This window comes from Helicoverpa zea, chromosome 20, assembly GCF_022581195.2.
Source record: "Helicoverpa zea isolate HzStark_Cry1AcR chromosome 20, ilHelZeax1.1, whole genome shotgun sequence".
Classification (NCBI taxonomy): domain Eukaryota; kingdom Metazoa; phylum Arthropoda; class Insecta; order Lepidoptera; family Noctuidae; genus Helicoverpa; species Helicoverpa zea.
In genome coordinates, this window is record NC_061471.1 from 9,130,149 (window position 1) to 9,151,105 (window position 20,957).

The following is a 20,957-nucleotide window of genomic DNA, read 5'->3' on the forward strand; positions in this document are numbered from 1 at the left end:
TGCCTCAATATGCGCAAGCTACTTGCACCGTGTAGAAGCACCCTTAAGTACAAAGTGTCACTATTTACATGACATGTGATAGAATTGTTGGTGAGACTAAGTGACAGATGATTTAAGAATACTCTTTTTACTTTTGGCCTGTCTATACGTTCCTAAGTCTATGTGCAATGTGTAAATTACATGATTCAGTTGAACAATATTTGTGTAACTACTAAAACGTTTATTTTGCATTATTATACTAAAGTAATGATTAAGACAATGTACATATTTGACAAATTAAAAGCAAGGCTGGGAAGTTACTTTTTGTCGAAATAACAAGTCACTTCAGTACATTTTCGGTGCAGTTGTGAAAACGATTGAGTAACTTCTAATCCATATAAATCTAATCAAGTTTACAAAGATAAATAAGAAGGATAAATAAGAGCTGGGTTTTAATTTGTTTCTTTTTGGTGTTCATATCTTATCTAGAAGGAAACCATTCATTACATTGTAAATACTATTGGAATTACAGTTCAACTTACTTTATATTTTCAAAATATAGATGCGATACAGTTTAGATTTTTCCTATAACCTTGGGTGTATTTCAGGGCGTATTATAAAGATATGCACTAAGATAAGTGACGATATGTACTGAAATCATTGCTTTAGGTATTACATGATTCCATTTACTACGGATTTCAATAACCAAACTAACATTTGTATTGCAATTTAAGACTGAAATTTGAAATAAATTATATGAAGCTTATATCAAAATTCAATCTTTAAAACCGGTTATTGAATTCCGCAGTAAAACACTGAATTCAAAGATTTTGAACACAGATTTCTTCTCACAAAAATGTAATAACACATCAAGACACCACAACAACACACAATTTCACACAACACACAACACAGTTTCTAAATCTTCACCCTACAACACAGAATACAGGGATGCGCATACGCAAGTTATGTCCCATACGTACAGTTTTCACCTCCATGGACCGAACGCTACTGAGCGTTTTCGGCATTTAATAATAATTAATCTAATCTTTGCATGATAAGCTACCAAACAGTATGACAAGTATTTACGTTGTAAACAAAGGTATCATACGCTGAGATAAGTGAAAGAATTTCTTTGGAGAATTTGAAGTCATAAATGTAGATTTAGAAATTACTAAGATTTGCTTGGAAGTCGTTGCTATCAGGCGGCTTTTAACGGCTTGCTAATCAGTCTGCAGTATTTACTGCACGAAAAAAAAGCCAAACAGATATACTGGGGTTTGAAAACTTAAAAGTAGCGATTATAAAATATCAAAAACCGACTTAACAGCTTACCGAGGTCCAACCGCGATTGACCACGCTTCTAAGAAATTCTGAATATGAATACTACAAAATATTTCTGACTACAGCTAATGTAACTATAAAATATACAGATTATTTCCTAACATTAAAGTATTCTAGAAGGTATTCCAATAGACCAACTAAACTACCCACAATATACATGCGTTCAAACTAAAATACCACATCTCTACTGTATGAGAATAGAAATTATAAGCCTAACGTGATTTATGTAAAGTTTCAGTTCTTAAGACCTGTCCAGTGTCCACAGACCAAAAGCATGCTAAACCCATAGAGGCGGCATAACACAAAATTGTTTTAAAGTTTAAGTAGACGACGAAAAGTCTCAGAATGGTTAAACAATTTCAAACCATCGATGATGATGATGCCTTAAGATTTTAAAAGAAAGATTTCTCCAGTATAATAACCAAAGAGTGGTCTTATAGCTCAAGGCAAAAATTGTGGAATAGAAGATTGAAACAAAAACCATTGAAATAGTGTCCGAATAACACTGATATTAAAAAAAAAATGTTTTGACCTTGCTTTAACAAGTACAGAATTCATTTAGTATTCTTTTTATAATTTTTTTCCAATTTTTTTATAATGTCTATTCTCATACGTTTATCTAGCGTGCGTGCACAAGCGCTCACCGCGAGCTTGCCACGGCTGCCTTTGCGTTTCGCGGCCGCGTTCTCTAGCTCACTGTCGCTGTCCCTGTCGTTCGCCTTAGAGTGTATATAGCTCTGTCTCTTTCGCTCGCGCTCCATGAAGCTCAAGTCGCGAGAACGGGACAACTGCGTGCAATGCAACGCCTATTACGCTCAAGCTCATATAAGCTCAGCTACTTAAATATATAAGCTATAAATAAAATATAATAAATTATTTCAGTATATATTTTGGCCTGTAATTGATAAAAAACACGATAAATATGAAAGCTCCCTGAAGCCAAAGCGTTTATGAATACATGCATTTATATATATTTTTTTGTAATAAAATTATCGTGACATAAAAACTTTTTTTTTTATAAAAAACCTACATAATATGAATAATATAGAAAGACTTATTTATTCATCTAAATCGATTATAGGAACTGCTATATTAATTTAAAAATATTATCACTCTATATGTATCAAGATCCATTATACAATAAAGTCCCTTCTATAGTTATTCTTATGTCTCTGGTATCCATACCTTGGTATAAGATAGGTCAGTTTTGTTAAAGGCGAGTTGTCGATGCGCGCGCCGCCTGGCGGGAGCACCGTACGTCATCTCATCTGCTTCCTCGACTGAGCTGAACTCGCCTTCTTCTTCTTCATCCGAGTAGCCGCGTTCTGTGGGATGTTTATATGGATGTATTAGTTTTCTTAATATGATCACAACATAATCTTTATCTACTATGTTATCGTCTACATATATGATAGCCTTTCTTGGATACTGATTATGATGATGCTTTTGAGTGGGTAGTCGTAACCGATTTTGACATTCAAGAATAGCAAATATTCAGAGAATATGACTCCTTAATGAGTGGAGAGGTGGAGCCAGCACCAGAAAAACTTGTGTTTGTACGATAAAGATTAAATGAACACGATATGAAATATATCTTGCTATCCTCAGAAGTCCCAGGGGAATTACCCTTACATACTGTGTGGACACTAAACACTAACGTTCTTACAAGCAAATGCTAGTATAATTAAGTTAAATTTAAGCAGCAGCAATCTCGCTAGTATATGACACCCATTGTACCTAAGGAGGTGTCACCATCTTTAATGACTAACTCACCAGTAATAAGCAAGGTATTGTTGTTCTTCGTGTCATGGTCTACTGGGGTGGAGGCTAGCCCGGTGATGGTGAGCTTGGCGACAGGCTGGCCTGCAGCAGCGCCGACCTTGCCTCCGACTCCCGTCAGTTCCAGCTCCATGTCCATTGAGCGTTGCAGCACCTGTGGGAAGAATTGGTATTATTAATTTTGGAAAACCTGCTGTGCTAAGTACAAGTGTGAGACTGACTCACGCACGAAGGGGTCATACCATTATCTATAAAACGGACACAGCAACGTTTGTTGTGTCTGAGCTCCTAAAATATTTATTTTACTCAAGTTTTGAGTATTTGTTATCATAGCGTCAATAAAATAGATCATCTATGATAATTTCAACTGTCTAAATATCACGGTTCATGAGGTGCAGCCTGATGACACAGGTATTACAAAAATGTGTGTACAATGTAGCAGCAACAACCATCCACAACCCTATGAGGTTAGATCAAATAAGTACAAAATTGAATATCACAATAAACACAACACAAATACATCTGAACTATGCACCTAATCACACTTAATAGCTTACACAATTTGCGACGGAAACCGCCCGAGGTTCGCAATTTGCACACATTAGTTGCAAATTGTAGCCACTCAAAATTGTATATCGATTACCGGTCATTGAACTCAGCTAACAGGATAATTAAACGTTGTGTTATGTGGGTCAAATTAAAAACAATGGACACAATTAGCTGGGCAATTATTTTTATGGGTTTTAGTCTGCCTATATGGACATCGGACACAGTCGATTACCGGTAAGTTTTCAAATAGATGAGAATGTAATTGTAGGGAGTTAGAGGAAGGAAAATGGATGACTGAGGAAAAGATCACAAGCTCATTTCGAAGCCAAAAATGATCTTCTATGACACGCCATTAATCTATACGATATACAGCCAATTTAGCTCTCGTATCCCTCCGATCCTAAGTCTTGCAAGAAAAATAATCCATTTTGATTTTATTACCTACAGCACAATCGCTCTAAGCATGTCTTTTAACTAGTCATTATCGAAACTTCCCAATACAACCTCCAGATAAAACACCAAAACCCAACCAAAGCCCGTAAAAATAACAAATTCGAACAAACCCGGGCTTAATGCCATAAATACCATAAACAGCACTTATAAGAGAAAACCATACAAATCCGGTCAGCCAGCGCACATGACTCACTAATTACACAAATGTCCTGCGAGCCTTGATAATGAGCTCGGTGCAATTAAGCGTATAATTTTAGAGCTATCCGTATGTTATGTGTAATTAGTATTTTAGCGGGCACATCCTGTATGGCTGTGTCGTTTTAATATAAATAACTGGCTGTTCCCTGCAGTGTCACCATCGTCCTTGGTGAAACAGTTTCCACAACCGACTAAAAGATAAGAAAAATAAGACAGTTTCTTTCGCATTTATAATACGAGTAAGGATTAATTGAATTCATAGTAACAAGAATTTTGAGATTTGAGAAAAGGGGTAGCAGAAATACTTTGGAACCGTTAAGTTCAAAGACTCCATTGAAATGGTTTACAACTTCCAAAATATTGAGATCATAATTTTATAGCCATTGGAGATGCGAAAGGGATATTTTCAGATATGACCTTGTGCCTTAAAACTGATTGTAAAACCATTTGGACAACATACTAGAAAAGAAATAAAACCAGGGATTTTTGATACATAATTCTTGAATGCCTGACCACATCACTAAAGAAACTTCAGTTCTTTCAACTTGATTTTGCAGTAACCATTTTCTTCCTTCTATGGATGAATACAATAGTTTGATATAACCTAATATAAAGTATTTTAAAAAAACCTGGAAGTTTTAGTTATCAGACTTAAGAAAAAAAAATCCCTTAGTAAGTAATACCAATCCATGCAAATACAAAGCGCACATAACACAGTCACAGATGAGATAGCATCTAGACAAAGCAGGACACCACCTGTGCAGTAGTTTGAACTAATAAGATCATGGAGCCAGCCGAGCGTGACGATGCGACAATATCTGTACGGAATTGTTTGTTGTAGCGATATGGACTGTAGGCGACTGATTTGCAGGACCTCTAAGGATCAAAGCGTCCTGGGACTGCGGGATTGTTCGAAAGATTTTCCACAGCTCTAGTACACAAGGTGCTTCAGAAAAACCCAGAAGATACAAAGGTGATCCTTAGGCAGTAGAGTCTGACATTCCCTCTTGTTAGGTTTTTTTGATGAATTTCTGCCTCTTAGAAGGCTATTGAACGAATGCTCAGTGGTTTCTTGTGCTTTCAAAAGAACGTAAAACTACTTAGGTCATGTTGTTCGCATGTTGTTGCAAGACAAATAATATTGCTGTTCATAAACCCTCATTCTAGCTTCGTCGTCTTTTACCAACATATGTACTAGGGCCTATCTTTTTCTGTAAGTGCTTATACAGAAACGTTATTGTGAGCCTATAGGGAGTAATAAGGGTTTGATGTACTAACCTGGTCCATCCTTATAACACCTTCGGCCAATGTCTTGTACCCCAGTATCGTGCGGTTCTTGTATTTCTTGCGGCGCTGCAGCATTATCTGCAATCTGGAATATTATTAATAAATACATTAACATTGATTCTAAAACACTACTTTTTATAGGTAACATCTAGTATAATGAGGTGAGTTTATGTCGTTAAAGGGGATATGACAATTCTTTTACCAATAGGAAGTCACATTTCTTGTAAATGTCATAAAGTGATAAGCTATATATTATCCGGGTACGGGATGTAAGAACAGACATAAATATTCATACATATTTAAGACTGCAGGTATCCACAAGCGGATACCTACATTTTTATTTTCTCTTAAAATTCGTTGAGGTCAATTCGGATTTCATGCCATTTTAGAAGAGACTGGTCTAGACAGTAATTAGTGCCGCTTAAAATTTTAAATAACACCCACTCGTAAATTAACTACAACAGCCAGCATAAATAATAATAGGAACACGGAGGAAGCAAAGATCGCGGAGATACCATTAGGAAGGTAGGTCAGGCGCCTTCTTGTAGGTCAAGCAACGTACTGTCACGGCGTAATCAGTTACTAGAACTAATGGCTGGTTTACACAGTACGAGTTAGCGTGCGAGACAGCCTGCCGAGTAGCTGCACTGCTATAACTCGCACTGTTTGGACGTCACTTACGAGTAACTCGCAAGTGCGCGTTGGACAGTAGCTCGCATCCGAGTTACTTCAACATTTTTTGTTTTCACTCGCCTGCTCGCCCGGCAGCAACTCGCACATGACAGCGACTCGTGCGTCGCTCGCAACGTTTGGACGCGTTCGGCAGTAGCTCGCCAGTGCCAGCAGGGCAGTTGTGAGTGAAACCCGTGTTTTTTTGTGTGCTACGCCTGTGTACTAAATCGATTTCGAAATAGGCAGTAGCTAGGTATCGTGTAGACAGCAAAGGCAAGCCGAGCTACCGGCGTACGACTAGACAAACCGAGTAGCTGTCTAGTTATATTCTTTTAAAAACCTACATACACACAAAAAATACTGAAACGGGTTACTGAACCGAAATCCACTGTGATTGTGAATTTAAAACTACATATATTATCTCCAATTCTAAAAGCGGATATTTTCCAACGCGATATTTTTACCATATGCTCAAACACTCAAGCCATACAAAGTGTAAACATGCTGGACAATAAAAGCGCTATAAAACTATATTGGGAACGTCTGAACGTTTCAACGTACGCGATGTTCAAACAATACTCCATAAACAGGTACAATACGAATAACTGATTCGATTTTTTATCGATTGTTTAATCATTCAAGGGCCGAATTGATAAAGGTTGACTGTTATATATTTTTTTTAACTTCTATATTGTGGCTCGTTATTCCTAGTGTCCACAAAGTTGTTTCATAGTCTTTATTCCTGTCAAATCTCGTGCTCATGACTTGAATATTGGGCCCTCACTTCTTCAATAGTCATTGGTTAAACTAGTTAATAAACCAATTGCACCAAGAAACCGGTGCATTAGAAGATACACTAACATAAAACTAAAGATTTTAATTATCTAACTAAAGAACCTTGACCGTCTTCCATGAATACTTCGGAATTCCTATTTTAACGACTGCATTAAATAGTACTAACTCTAAACAAACAGACAGCACAAAAACTAGATTAATGTCTTCATAACGAGACGAACGCATGTTTTTATGTTTTATACGACTTTTTATTAGTACTTTTTTGAAGCTAGCAATCTCTCAAGCCACGCGTAAAAATTGTTACGCTTGATATACTAGCTAGCTAGACAATTGAGCTTTTTATACCCAATCTTTTACGCTAATTAATTAGAAGATAAAACTAATGGCAGAATCCATCAATTTTAATTCTTTCAGCATTTTTGTTTTGTATAAGAAAACAATAGAATAGAAATTCTCTTTGAAAGCATATAATAAACCAAGTGCTATACGCTACATTACCTACTCTAGAGGTATATTATCACTGTACGTACTTTCACTAACAGCTCCAATCAAAAGCTCTGTGATAGTTGAAACCACTTTAATTTCAGAACAGAATTTTTTATTTAAATTGAACCAAATGCTCCAACCCTGATCAGTCCTCAAATTATATTAAAAAATAAAACCGGCCAAGTGCGAGTCGGACTCGCGCAGCGAGGGTTCCGTACAAATCCTGTATAGATAAAAAGTGAGTTTCGCGCCAACCGTTAAGTTTAGAACAATCTTAGTTATGGTCATTTCGTGAGAGTCAAAATAGTTAATATTTTTTATTTTATAATATAACTAAAATAGTAGGCCAGTACCTTGTAAAAGTTAGTTTATTAAAGTTATTTATATACAACATTTTATAGTCATCATTCAGAAATTTGATTGAAAATAACTAGTTATGTCTTAAAGGTCATTGTCAAAGGGCATATCTGACCCGCTTTGTAAAAAGTGGCGGACATGAATCAAAGTAGTTTTAAATCGTGGAGAATGGTATGACGTTTCTTTGAATATAATATTTTATTAAAATTCCATGGAGACGAATGTCCAGGATCGTTTGAAAAATATAAAAGACAAGCAGTTTCAGAGGATTGTACAGGTTGCAATGCTAGTTTTTATTGTTAAAGAATTTTCATAAAGAAGAAAGATGCCCATTTGGATGACCAGGATCTGATGAGGATCTGGAAACCCTGAGAAATCGAGGGCAACTCTTGAATATTGTAGGCACGCATCGAGTCATAACCAGACATGTGAGTGTATTTTTGAGGGTACTGGTAAACAGTGAAGGTTTGGAGCTGATTTGATTATGGAGACTACAGAGAGTCGAGGGAACTCCTGAACGGTATGTTGCAACTACCACGTGTTTGGGTTTATTTTATTCGTATTGGCGAAGACTTTCCACATAGATAGGTTTGAATGCCATTGTGGGATCGATAGCAAAGATCAGATATAGTTATGGGAACTCCTTTACAATTTATAACGTAACCTTGTGTTGGAGCTTATTTTATTTTAGGTGACGAGAATTCACTACTAACTTGGGTTAAAGCAGCCATTGCAGGAATGGGATCTTTTATTTTTGAGGGATTAATCACCTAACGAGCCCCAATTTCAGGTTTTTTTCGAAACCGCCTGACGTCTTGTAGCTGTCGAATTGTAACAACGACCTCTAGAGAGTAGGATTCGGGGCTGCTGGCTTTACGTTTCTAGAGCCTTGACAAAAGTGTAATTCTGTCTCTTTCTTTGTTTTATAAAGTCGGCTTTATTTTATTTTGTAGCATTTTACAAACAAATCCAACTTCAAACATATAATAAAAGCAACACGAAAACAAAAGCAAGAAACAAATTAAAAAGATGTTAGGTGCATCGGTCTAGAAGTCGGTGTCTAGAGGATGCATCTATATTTATTTAACCACCGAGATCTAGACCGATGCATATAAACAGTTTTCTTGTTGTTTTTAGACGTTGTTTTTTTTTTTTTTTAAGTTTTTATTTTTAACTTTTGTGAAAAGTTCTCGTCAATACGAATAATATAAACACGACGTAACTAAAAACATACCGTTAAGGAGTTCTCTCGACTTTCTCACGTCTCCATCATCAGGTAAGCTCTAAACCTTCACTGTTTGATAGTATCACCAGACATACATCTGAGAATCAAGTTTAAATCCTATGCATGCCTACAATTTCTGATAGTTGCCCTCGATTTCTCAGGATTTCCATCATCAGATCCTGACCTGATGACAATGGAAATAAACGGCGAGTATACTCTTTCACTACAAAGAAATGATTTCTCAAATCCGTCAAACGTGGTCGTTTAAATTCCCCATTGAAATGAGGAAAATATTTGATGTTTACACCAGATTTTCTCTAGATTCCCATGGTTCACATTGATGCGACTAATGCCATAGTAAATCAGAGCCTTTATCATTATACTGTGCTATATTTCGTTCGTATCCGCCGTGGGTATGGTTTCCATACTAAGGTGCCCAATGACCTTTGAATGATTTAAAATTTTTCACAGTTTAGAGGCCATTATATTTAAGAAGTGTTTGATATGAATTTCACTTTTTATCAAAACTTTAATATCTCTACGCGTTCATGTGAAAAAGGGTACGTAGTAAGTTTATAATTATTAAAAAAATATTTTATGTCATGTAAGCAAAAATAATATTATTTTAATATTTTATGTAACTTCAAATTTATCATTTTCGTAATTTTTCCTTTATCTGTACTATATAACGTTGCTTCGTGCCGAATTTCAAGATTCTGAGTTCACGGGAAGTACCTTGTAGGTTTTGATTCCCTAGCGTGAGACGGAAATTCGTCTAAGGTGTCGGTAAAACTGCTGTATCTTTTGATCGCGTTAACTTAGAAGTTTGATTTTTTCATTGCTTAAAGGGACAATAGACCTAGGTATTTGGTATAAATTTCAATTTGGTACCTTTATTCGTTCGTGAGAAATAAGGTAGTAAGTTTCATTTTATTAAAATATTTTTATTATATTATATAACAAAAAAAATGTGATTTTCGCAATTTTTCCTATATTTGCATTATATGACAATGCTTCATGCCAAATTTCAAGATTCTGAGTTTACGGGAAGTACCCTGTAGGTTTTGATTCCTTTGCGAGTGTCGAAAATTTGTTGAAAATATCGACATAATCGGTTGTATCTTTTGATTGGCTTGGCTTAGAAGTTTGATATTTTCACAGCTTAAAGGGACAATAGACCCGAGTATTTCATGTGAATTTCAGCTTGATACGTTCACGCGTTCTTAAGATAAAGGGTCTTGACAGACAGACAGACAGACAGACAGACGGACAACAAAGTGATCCTATAAGGGTTCCGTTTTTTCCTTTCGAGGTACGGAACCCTAAAAACTATTTTATTTTCCTTTCAATAAGGAGAAAATATCGAAAAATTGTATTTTACCTGTTACCATCCCTCTTAACAAAATGCGGGTACTGCAACGAGAAGCACAGGTCGAGCTCGACATCAAGCGGTGGGACTGCAATGTCGTTGGAGCGAAGCGTCCGCTTGGAGCTGTGCATGCGAGCGGCCAGGATCACTGCACCAGCGCCCGCGCCGCTGGCCGCGCCCCCGCCGGTCTCGCCGAGCGCCCCGCATACTCGGAGCCGGGTTATCCGTAGTGTGCATAGCCTGGGGACAAAGGAAACTTTTGTTAAAATAGGGAATAGAACTTAATATGAGCCATCTCCGGTTCAACCCAATCCAATTCCGGTTAGACTGGGAGCCGACCCCAACATTGTTGGGAAAAGGCTCGGGAGATGATGATGATGAAAAAGAGCAGTCTCCTTTCCAAAGGGTTTTATTTCATATCGAAGAAGAATGTTTAAAGGGCAACATACTATATAGTGTCCATCAATCAAGTCTTCTTGGAATTTGAGTGTGTGCGTAGCGTAGAAGATTTGCTACGAGTGCTACGACGTAGCTATAATAATAAGTGCGTAGCGCAAAGCCGCTTTTCGGCCATTCATCACACTAGAGTTACAATAAAGCTGCTCAAAATACCAGTAACTGTTCATTCATTCCGGTATAAAAATATTTCGTTTGACAAAAATGCACGTTCAGTTGAAACATGTATGACATAGTAGAAACATTCACTGCTGTACTCGACTCGCTACACGGAATGATTACATGCCTGCGTGGTTTCCTTGTGCATACAAGCCCGCATCGTGTTCACTGCGATTAACAAATATTTGCTTTCCCGACACAAGTATAAAAGAACATAACTACATTTATTCCAAGATGAATTTCACTCTAACTGATGAATCATAAACAAGATCCAATTAGATTCCAGTGCCCGTAGTTACATTCAAATAGAAACCTTTTCCAATAGTCAATATTTGCGTTAAATTAAATTGAAGTCGGTAAACTAAACCAGTTTCTGCGAACAGACGAGAAGCTTGATATTTCAATAAATAATAATTTGAAAATCAAATTGGAGCCACGTTCCTAGCTAACGTTACGTTGTAGATAAATAAAAATAGCTTTTGTAGATATCGAAGATGTTTTCGCAATCCAATATCCTGAGCACAAAATGTTAATAAGCCCCCGGAGGCCTTATAGAGCAAATAAGCGAGCAAACAATAATATCCAGTTATTTACAAAGGACGGAATATTATTTCACCAAACAACGAACATATGTAACAAGACGTATCAGAAGTCAAACTGACTTCAGAAATTCAAGTGTAGGTATTTACAGTGCAAAGAAACGGGTTTAGTGATGTACCTCACTTAAAACAAGTTTTATCGACAAACATAAAAGAAATTACTTGGACTACAAATGTGAAATTGGTGTCCTTCACAGATTTACGGCATTATTTTTATAGGTACGAAATCATAAATGCTGTAATTTATTATCGACACGGTCAGGGTGAAAAGTTATTACCAATTTGATATATCGGTGGTCCAATTCCGACGGGTCAAGGATGATTTTTACTCTTTTTTGAGAAGTATATCTGACTGAGATCTCATTAGATAATTCCTTTATTTATTTATATTTTATCATGGAATAAAATATAGTCTCCTTTACTAGAGGATTAATAAAAAAGAACGAAAAAATTGTACCCTTTGCGCAATGCAATTTATTACACCATCAAGACACAGTACAACAGCAATTATTTATCTGAAAAACCTTTTGCCATTTACAAAGGAATTTCAGCACTTAATAAATAAAATGGCGCCGAGAAGTCACACGTGCGAGGAAAGAGAATAAATCGCTAAAAGTAATGTCCTGCTTCGTGATAAAAGATACTTTTACCTTTTACTGAAATAAAGATACTCAGCCTACTTGGCACTTCAAGTGTTTTTGCACGCCAAAAACATTGAGTAAAATGGTCATTGTATTAAACAAAACAGTTTTTTTTTGTAATTTTATCGTCGCTTTGTTTTTGATTTCAAAGACTAAAAGCTTTATTGAATAGACACAATAGATAAAGTTAGTAATAGAACAATGAAAAATATGAAATAATTTATTATAGAAAATATTAATCATCGGTCCATTATGTATGAAATTATATGTATAAATAATTTTGCTTTGTTAGTTATTATCGGATTTTGCTAGGGTTAAAAATATTCTCATTATAATCATTGTGAATTTTGATTTCTACTCCACTTTTATGGAAGCACCAAATCATTTTATATATTTTATCGTTTTATACCTGACGATCTCTCTAAAAATCATGGCCTGAGAAAACTACATTAGCCCCGATCGCCCTTTTCTCTATTCCAAGTAAAACTTACACCAACCCCAATATAACACAGCAGAGTAAACAAACTCAAACCTACTCCCCAAGTAAAGCACGTAACATTCGGCCACACGGCACATGTGCAAACGGGTGCAGACGTCCAATAAGGGGCTTATCGCATTTCCTGCGAGCCGTGACAGGTCGCGCGGCTAGTTTACCCACCTACGTACTACACTTATCTGTGCTAATAAATGTAATGATGGTTTGTTTTGTTTTTGCTGTTAAGCTGCTGCACTAATTTAGCTGGCTATGTAGCATTTACTGCTTTTTACAAACATACGAATTGAGAACCTTTTGGGAAGTCGGTTCAAAAAGTGTGAGATAGTCTTAATTTTTAGACATATTAACAACAATAGGAATAAATAACTTTTACAACGAAAGGTGTATTCTTTTTTTTTTCAGAGCCTGAACTGCCCCACTGCTGGGCAAAGGCCTCCCCACTTTGTCACATATAATATTTTTTCGAGATGTAAGCAATTTTGCGATTAAAACAGCATTTAGCTTTGTAGAAAAGCTATTTACCAACTAGTCTCACTACAGACACCGTTAGTTAGTAAGGCGAGGCGTGACACTTAGCTCATATCGTCTAATTTACCTAATTGCGACGCGTAATTTGCAAAATTGAGTAAGTAATACGTTTTTCTTTGAATAATGTTTCAGTATGTTTGATCATACATTAGCTTAATGTTTGTTTTGGATAAATGCTTTTCCCGAAATTAGCTTTTCGTTACTAAGTTATGAACTTAATTAAACTAACCACCTACCGCAAAATACCTAGTTTTTTTTACATTTACCTAAACCTACGTGTACCAAAAACAGATCTAATACAGTTAACTTTGAGGATTATAATGCTTAATAAAATCTGAAATTATGTCAATGCTCAACTGCTCAATATCGATAAAGTCGATGCTCGCACGAACATCCCTACACAAAACAAGACAGAGAGTGAAAAACATTGCACATTTTGTACTAACAAAAATCTACCAAATATACCATGTTCAAAAAACTTCACGCCAAAAACTCGTTTCACACCAATTTCGCATATCCAAGCTACCTATACACAGGGCGTTATCAAAGTGCAACTCGCACAGTTTGTCGGCCGCGCTAATCGCCTCTGTACCGGACACACGGAGTAAAGAAAGATGAGCGGAGATGCCATAATGCAGGTAGGTCAGACACCTTCTTCTAGGTCAAAAACGTACGGTGGGCATGACCAAAATGATCAGTTAGGAATGGACTTACTAGACGTTCGAGTTCTTTAAGACGGTTTTTGGTATTACAAAGAATAGTCGAGTCCAAAGAAGCCGTATAAGGGCAGAGACAAGAACGTTCCTTGTTCTCCGCGCAAACGCATTTTAGCGCGCTACTTTCTTACGAGTTTTTTTCCGTTATGGCATCTCCGCTAGTCATTTTATTCTCCATGGTACCGAGCATTATCTGGCCGGTGCTTAATGGCGCACATTGCAGGGCTGTCGGGCTACCGGCTAACTTTTCCCATGGCTTAACTTCATGCTCGTTTTCCTGCATAAGTTAGCTGTATTAACACGGTAACATAGTTTTGTGTTTAATAGGCTGATAACGTTGTTAAGTTGTTGTTATTAATGTTAGTAGGGTAATTAGCTTGCTTTTTGTTGCATTTATGTATTGTTATATTTATTATTTACTAAATAACCCAAGGTGCTTGTGAGACGACTTTAGATAGAGGAGTATGGAAAAATAAAACATGCTTCGCCGACACCAAAGAAGGATGGATAGCTTAAATTTTCAGAGATGTTCAATATTTTTGTTGAAGGTAATCTAAAGTGTATTGTGGTTTAAACCATTGTACCATCGCACCCCACACCCCACAGCATTCGGTTTGTTTATCCCAATCAAATACGAGCTGAGTCGGCGGGGAAACCAAAGTAAGCGCGAACAAATAAATACACATTTGTTTGCCATGTAAATAAATACACGGTTTTGTTTTGTTATCATAATTATTTACACAATGCAATGCAATACAATTTCTATAAATACCATATTAATTTCAACATGTAATTTAAAAAAAAAAATAGAAAATGTGATTCCACTAATCTAATGTAAAGTCTCAAAATAAAGATTTTTCAAATAATTCGAAGGTCAAGGGTAACGCAGGTCAGTGATTACAAGTTTCTATTTCAGTTTGTTTGACTTGCTTTGATTTTGAAGTGTAATCAGAAATCGTATTAAAAATCTAGTTGCAATCCGTTCTCGATCACGCTATATCAACTTTCAATGTCATTATAACAAAAGTTCATTCACTATTTGAGAGAGTTTACATACTTATGTTAAGGGTGGAAACAAATCTTATCGAATTCATTCAAAAGGCTGTTGAATACCACAAAGCTTGTACAAGAACTCCCAACTCTACCCTTTTTTCCTCTGAAGCACCAAGGTAAGTATAAAAAAAACATTTCTAAAATTGCAGGCCGCCCATATCCGGGATGGTTGGCATTTGACGCAGGAGCCGAAATCAGCAGTCAACGGCAATTGGTTGATATGAGGATGATGATCCTCAATGAGAACCATCCCGGCTAGGGCAGCCCTCATCCATCCAACGTCAGCCACCTTCTTCAAATCATCGGTCCAGCTTTTAGCAGGATATCTACTCTTAAAGATATTCGTTCTGAATAGTCAATAGCGTTTAAGCTTTCTTCCACTTTCAGCTCTACAAAAGCCAGGTGTTGATATGAAGAGAAAGTTGTTTATAGCACGTGCCTAGTTCTGAACAGCAACTAGATCACGACTAAGCTCTGTTAGCTCTCTTATAGCCCTTCACTGACTTTAGTAAATGGTATTGAAAGCTATTGTAAATGATATAGTAGTCAATTAAATTATCAATAAGAATACATACCTATAACAATTTATGGCAGTAATTTTACAGCAGTTTTTAAATAATTTGTTTAGCCTGTGCTGCCAACTTTTGGGCAAAGGTTTCCCCCATAGCCTTCAGCTTTCTCTATCTGTGGGTACAGGGTAAAAATTAAACTTACTATGACTATATTAATAGTGTAAAAGATTTGTTAAGGCGACGAATTGGTCAACAATAATTCCATAACCGGCACGCGCATCTAAGGCGCCAAAAGGGGTCGGAGCGTCTGAGCGGGGCGAGGATAACAATACGCGCGCTAGCTTATAACTAAAAGTCGTAAGCGACAAAATGGTTTTGTAATTTTATTATTTTGAAATGATAATTTGATAAAAATTCCTTCTACAATTTTAAAGAGTATGTATATACTCAACTACTAAAAAAGTTAAGAGGCTTAAATCGGTCCCGTTTGCCCATAATATGTGAATCTCTTTTTAAAAAGAGGTATGTTTGATATATTTTTCTCTGTTATAAAAGTTACCTAATCATGTTTTGACGTCTAACAAAATAAGGTTTATATCATGAACTTTCAGGTAACCAAGTTTTATTTTGATCCGTTTTGTATTTACTGAGAAAAATTGAGATCCTTGGCGCCAAAAATTCCAATTCGTCCTCTTAACGCTTTAATGTAATAGAAGTATTGAGTTGCTTCATTGATATGCCATGTAGTACTTAAGATATTGTATACTAAACATAAACATATCTTACTTATATTATAAATGTGAAAGTTTGTGAGAATGTATGGATGTATGTTTGTTATTCAATCACGCAAAAACGGCTGGACCGATTTGATTGAAATTCGGTATGTAGATAGGTGATACCCTGGATTAACACATAGGCTACTTTTTATCAACAAACCACGCGGGCGAAGCCGCTGGCGGAAGCTAGTTATCTATAAGCTACATGCATTTACATACTAGTTAGGCTACACTAACTAACCCTTATTAAATACAAACGGAACACGTGCATTGGCATCAAACCCTGACACTCAATGCCATCGCATTTAGTTTGAGTGACAGTATCAATTAAGATCTACAATTACGGCATGAATATTGAATATGAATCTGCTGATGCAAATCAAATGCTGGACATAATGGATGCAACGCTTTGTAATAGACACGATCCGTTGATGAATGCCTCTGTGTAAGCACTTGAATGGGTGTTGTGATGTGTGGTGTATAGCATGCTGCAGTGTTGGGTTACAAATTAATGAGGACAGATTATTTAATATTATTTAATATAGTATACTTATAACCTAGTCATTATCACAAAAATAAAGTACTCCGTCCTGTCTGTTTGTGCACGGTTTAATCAAAGGAACTGAATGAAATTACATTAATTCTACACTAAAAGATACAGTGGTGCATATAGAAAGTTAAGACATATAATTTATAATGTACCACTTTTTTGCAGATTCTTTTCTAAGGCCTCAGTAGTCAGAAACAGTCGAAACGTTAAACAAAACAACTCGTCCCATCGCAACCTTATCCATCGATTTCGGAGACGAGATCGAGGTCAAGAGTTGGACACCTATAATGCAAATGCAACGGAATACAAAAAAAAAACAGCATTTAGCATTTGCTCGATATTTCGTTATTCTCGATTAAATCGATACTCCATTGGACCCAATCAACGCGAGCCTTTCGAATTTAATTTATGTCATCATCACTCATCGGCTGTGGGAGTTATAACTACAGGAATAAATTATTATAGGAGAGGACATAATCTCTTTCAATAAATCTTTGAAACTACGTTTTAACCTTTCATCACGACTGTTTGGAATCCACTTTCAGCTTCAGACGTGATACAATATAATTTAATTACACTAAATAATTACCTCTGTTTCGGCAATAAATAAGAAATGGTTATAAACTTCATAGAAATGTTAATATTCCACTCCTATTCGGTGAAACGGTTTTCGAATAAATCGCTTACTTTTATGTACTGGAAAAAAAGAGCTTTTCCATGATAATGGTTTTTAACCCCCGACGCAAAAACGACGGGGTGTTATAAGTTTGACATGTCTGTGTGTGTGTGTGTGTGTGTGTGTGTGTGTATGTGGCATCGTAGCTCCCAAACGGATGATTTGATTGTAATGCGGTTTTTTTTGTTTAAAAGGTATGTCAGTCGGGAGTGTTCTTAGCTATGTTTGGTGGAAATCGGTTCAGGTCTTCAAGGTCATCAGCTCGTTTGCTAGATGTGATAGGAATGTTACACGATCAGTTTACTTGCAAGTATATGTGGGATCTGAAATTTGAAACGCTAATGTCTTTTGGAATCACTGAGCTGGTCTGCTGTTAGGGCACGAAGGTAGGAGACGGAACCCTGAACTGCCTTTTAGTAAACCCATCGAGTTTGGGCTCGTTGAATTTGTCTTGACAAGTTCTCTTCATGTTTCTGATTGACGAGAACCTGATGCTGGAAATGGGATGTGACGGATTATATTTTTGCCGATTTATATTTTTGCTGAAAATCTAGAATGTCCAAATGTTTCTCAATCTGTGCAATTCTCCCAGAGCCAGTTTGTCATGAGGATTGTTAAACAGCTTCCTTTGGCCGAGATCGCATATAGCGACCCCATCTTAAGATAAAATAAATTAAATGAAAGAAGGAAAAATTAAGGAGCTTCTTTAAAAAGCATGAAATAAAATTAAATTATAAATTTAAAAAAACCCCCGACCCAAAAAAGTACGCAATAATTATGACAAAAGGTGATAAACGCTAAACCCTATAAAAAGCAAAAAATAACTTTTAACACTACGTAAACTAAATTTTGACGTGTCGGGGGACCGCTTTTTACCTTCATAAATACTTACATAAATCAAATGATACCTACCTAATTACAACATTCGTTAAAAAAAAAAACACGTATCTAAAGTAATGAATTAGAGCGGTCCCCCGACACGAAAAAATTTAGTTTACGTAGTGTTAAAAGTTATTTTTTGCTTTTTATAGGGTTTAGCGTTTATCACCTTTTGTCATAATTATTGCGTACTTTTTTGGGTCGAGGGTTTTTTTAAATTTATAATTCCTTATCAATTTATTGTGACGTTTATTGTGTTAGGCTGTATAATTTGGTCGGAATTGTGCCTGATATTTTTATTTTTCCACAAAACTGTATAATATTGCGAATTCTCACTCTATTCCTCCACAACACATTTCTAGTAGTGTTGTTTACTTTATGAAAACCTAGTAGGTATGCTATTTTGCATAAATGAGGTCTTTTCATAGATCGATACGTCATATTTATAGTAATTTTACGTCTATTTTTGCACAGCTAAATATAAATATCCTCCGAGCCTTTTTCCCAAACTATGTTGGGGTCGGCTTCCAGTCTAACCGGATTCAGCTGAGTACCAGTGCTTTACAAGAAGCGACTGCCTATCTGACCTCCTCAACCCAGTTACCCGGGCAACCCGATACCCCTTGGTTAGACTGGTGTCAGACTTACTGGCTTCTGACTACCCGTAACGACTGCCAAGGATGTTCAATGCCAGCCGGGACCTACAGTTTAACGTGCCATCCGAAACACAGTCATTGGTGTCTAAGATATACTTAGAAAGTACATACAAACTTAGAAAAGTTGCATTGGTACTTGCCTGACCTGGAATCGAACCCGCGCCCTCCTACTCGAGAGGTTGGTTCTTTGCCCACTAGGCCACCACGACTTTTCCACGACATAAATAGCAATACAATAATTTCACGGTCATATTTCAAATTCAAGATTTATTTAACAATCAAATGACTTCATCACTTAACGTCTAGAAAATAAAAACGTTTCAATTCGGAACCATACAATATTTCAGCAAGTGAAACATTACTGAAAGGAAATGAATAGCGCCCGATATAAATCAATGTTGCCACAAAAAGGTTTATATTCCTGCTGAAGTTCGGCAAAAACTGTGCCAATGAACTTATAAAGGACCGGCAATATATCTGAAAGAAAGTAGCTTTTATTCAAGGGATCAGGACAATGGAAAACTTTTTAATAATATAACTTTTTATGGAGAAAAAAAGCGAGGAAGGACCGCTGTGCGTGGTCTGGAGTTAAAGTCGACGACGACAGTTCTGATTTTCTAAGTAAGGCGTATTACGCATTCTTTGCTTGTAAAAAGTGAAGACTAAGTTGACGATTTATTATGGAGATTCTTTTCCAGAATTCCCCTGCAGTGGAAGAAATATATGTTTCCTTTAAGACTTATACAAAGGAACTTAGACTGCTTTTGCAAACTGCAGTTGTTGAAAATCGTATCATACACTCAACTGGCACATCCATGCTCTTTGTATTCCTCTTTCAATGTATGTATGTAATTTGTTTCGTATGTTGAACAAGGATAGGACATGTTCACCATGCTCAAACACATTTCCATTAGGGTCTAAGTACCTACTGCCTACATTTATCGATTCGGGATTAGGCGGTCGGCTACCTGGTGTACTGGTAAAAGAACAGTAGCTTGCTAAGTGTTTCAGTCTTTTGGTTAGGCCGCATAGAGTCGTTAGTGAATTCGTGAAGAATTACACATAGAATATGAATCGACAGAAGGATTGATCGCTGATTTGGTAATAATTACCAAAACAAAATGTTACTTTGTAATAAAAAAGACGATGTGAATTTTTTTTCTATTAAAGTGTACAGATCGTGTACAGATCCCGACGGCTTCCGACATATTATGTCATGTTGTTAAGCACATTTCCCGGAATTTTTCTGAAAATAAAATTCTGACACAAACATATTCTGTATTCGTATCCTTATAACGACGGGACATTTTATAAACAAATTATTTGAGCTGCAAAGAATATGTAATAAGGAAACTTTTTTCATTTACAAGAAGAAAATAAGTTCAGCATTTCACGTTTCCAAACAAGATTTTCAGGGACAAATTGTTATGTTCGTATCGAAGACAATGTCTGTAAATAACAATGAATAGAATTCTAAGAACTGTTAGGTACAGACGTTCTGTCTGTTGTCACACATTGAAGCTTTTATTTCTGAGTAATCAACTGTTAGAACCATTGTCTCAATTTCTTCAATCATCTCCTTTATTCTTATATCATTATCCTGTTTACAAACGTCTACATATTTCTACTACTTATATAATGCTTACACGAACACACAAACGAGGCCTAGATGAGAGTGCATTGACCCTAACCCATGCGAATCAATACTGCAATTCATACGAGACTCGCTCATAATAAAATCATACTGCAACCCTAGCGTACATCTAA

General features: G+C 36.3%; 1 protein-coding gene across 7 annotated transcripts in view; it reads right to left on the bottom strand.

The window, feature by feature from the left end:
• Window positions 1-20,957, bottom strand: part of LOC124640381 (phosphofurin acidic cluster sorting protein 2) — a 126,222-nt gene that overhangs the window by 12,805 nt on the left and 92,460 nt on the right. For 5 of the 7 annotated variants that reach the window (XM_047178131.1, XM_047178130.1, XM_047178129.1 and 2 more), the window contains exons 2-6: window positions 10,506-10,733; window positions 5,581-5,674; window positions 3,097-3,256; window positions 2,509-2,648; window positions 1,968-2,111 (exon numbers count right to left, since the gene is read on the bottom strand). In XM_047178131.1, the coding sequence (XP_047034087.1) occupies window positions 1,968-2,111; window positions 2,509-2,648; window positions 3,097-3,256; window positions 5,581-5,674; window positions 10,506-10,733 (766 nt within the window). The remainder of the gene's footprint in view (window positions 1-1,967; window positions 2,112-2,508; window positions 2,649-3,096; window positions 3,257-5,580; window positions 5,675-10,505; window positions 10,734-20,957) is intronic. The other 2 variants (XM_047178133.1, XM_047178132.1) reach the window with 1 other exon arrangement.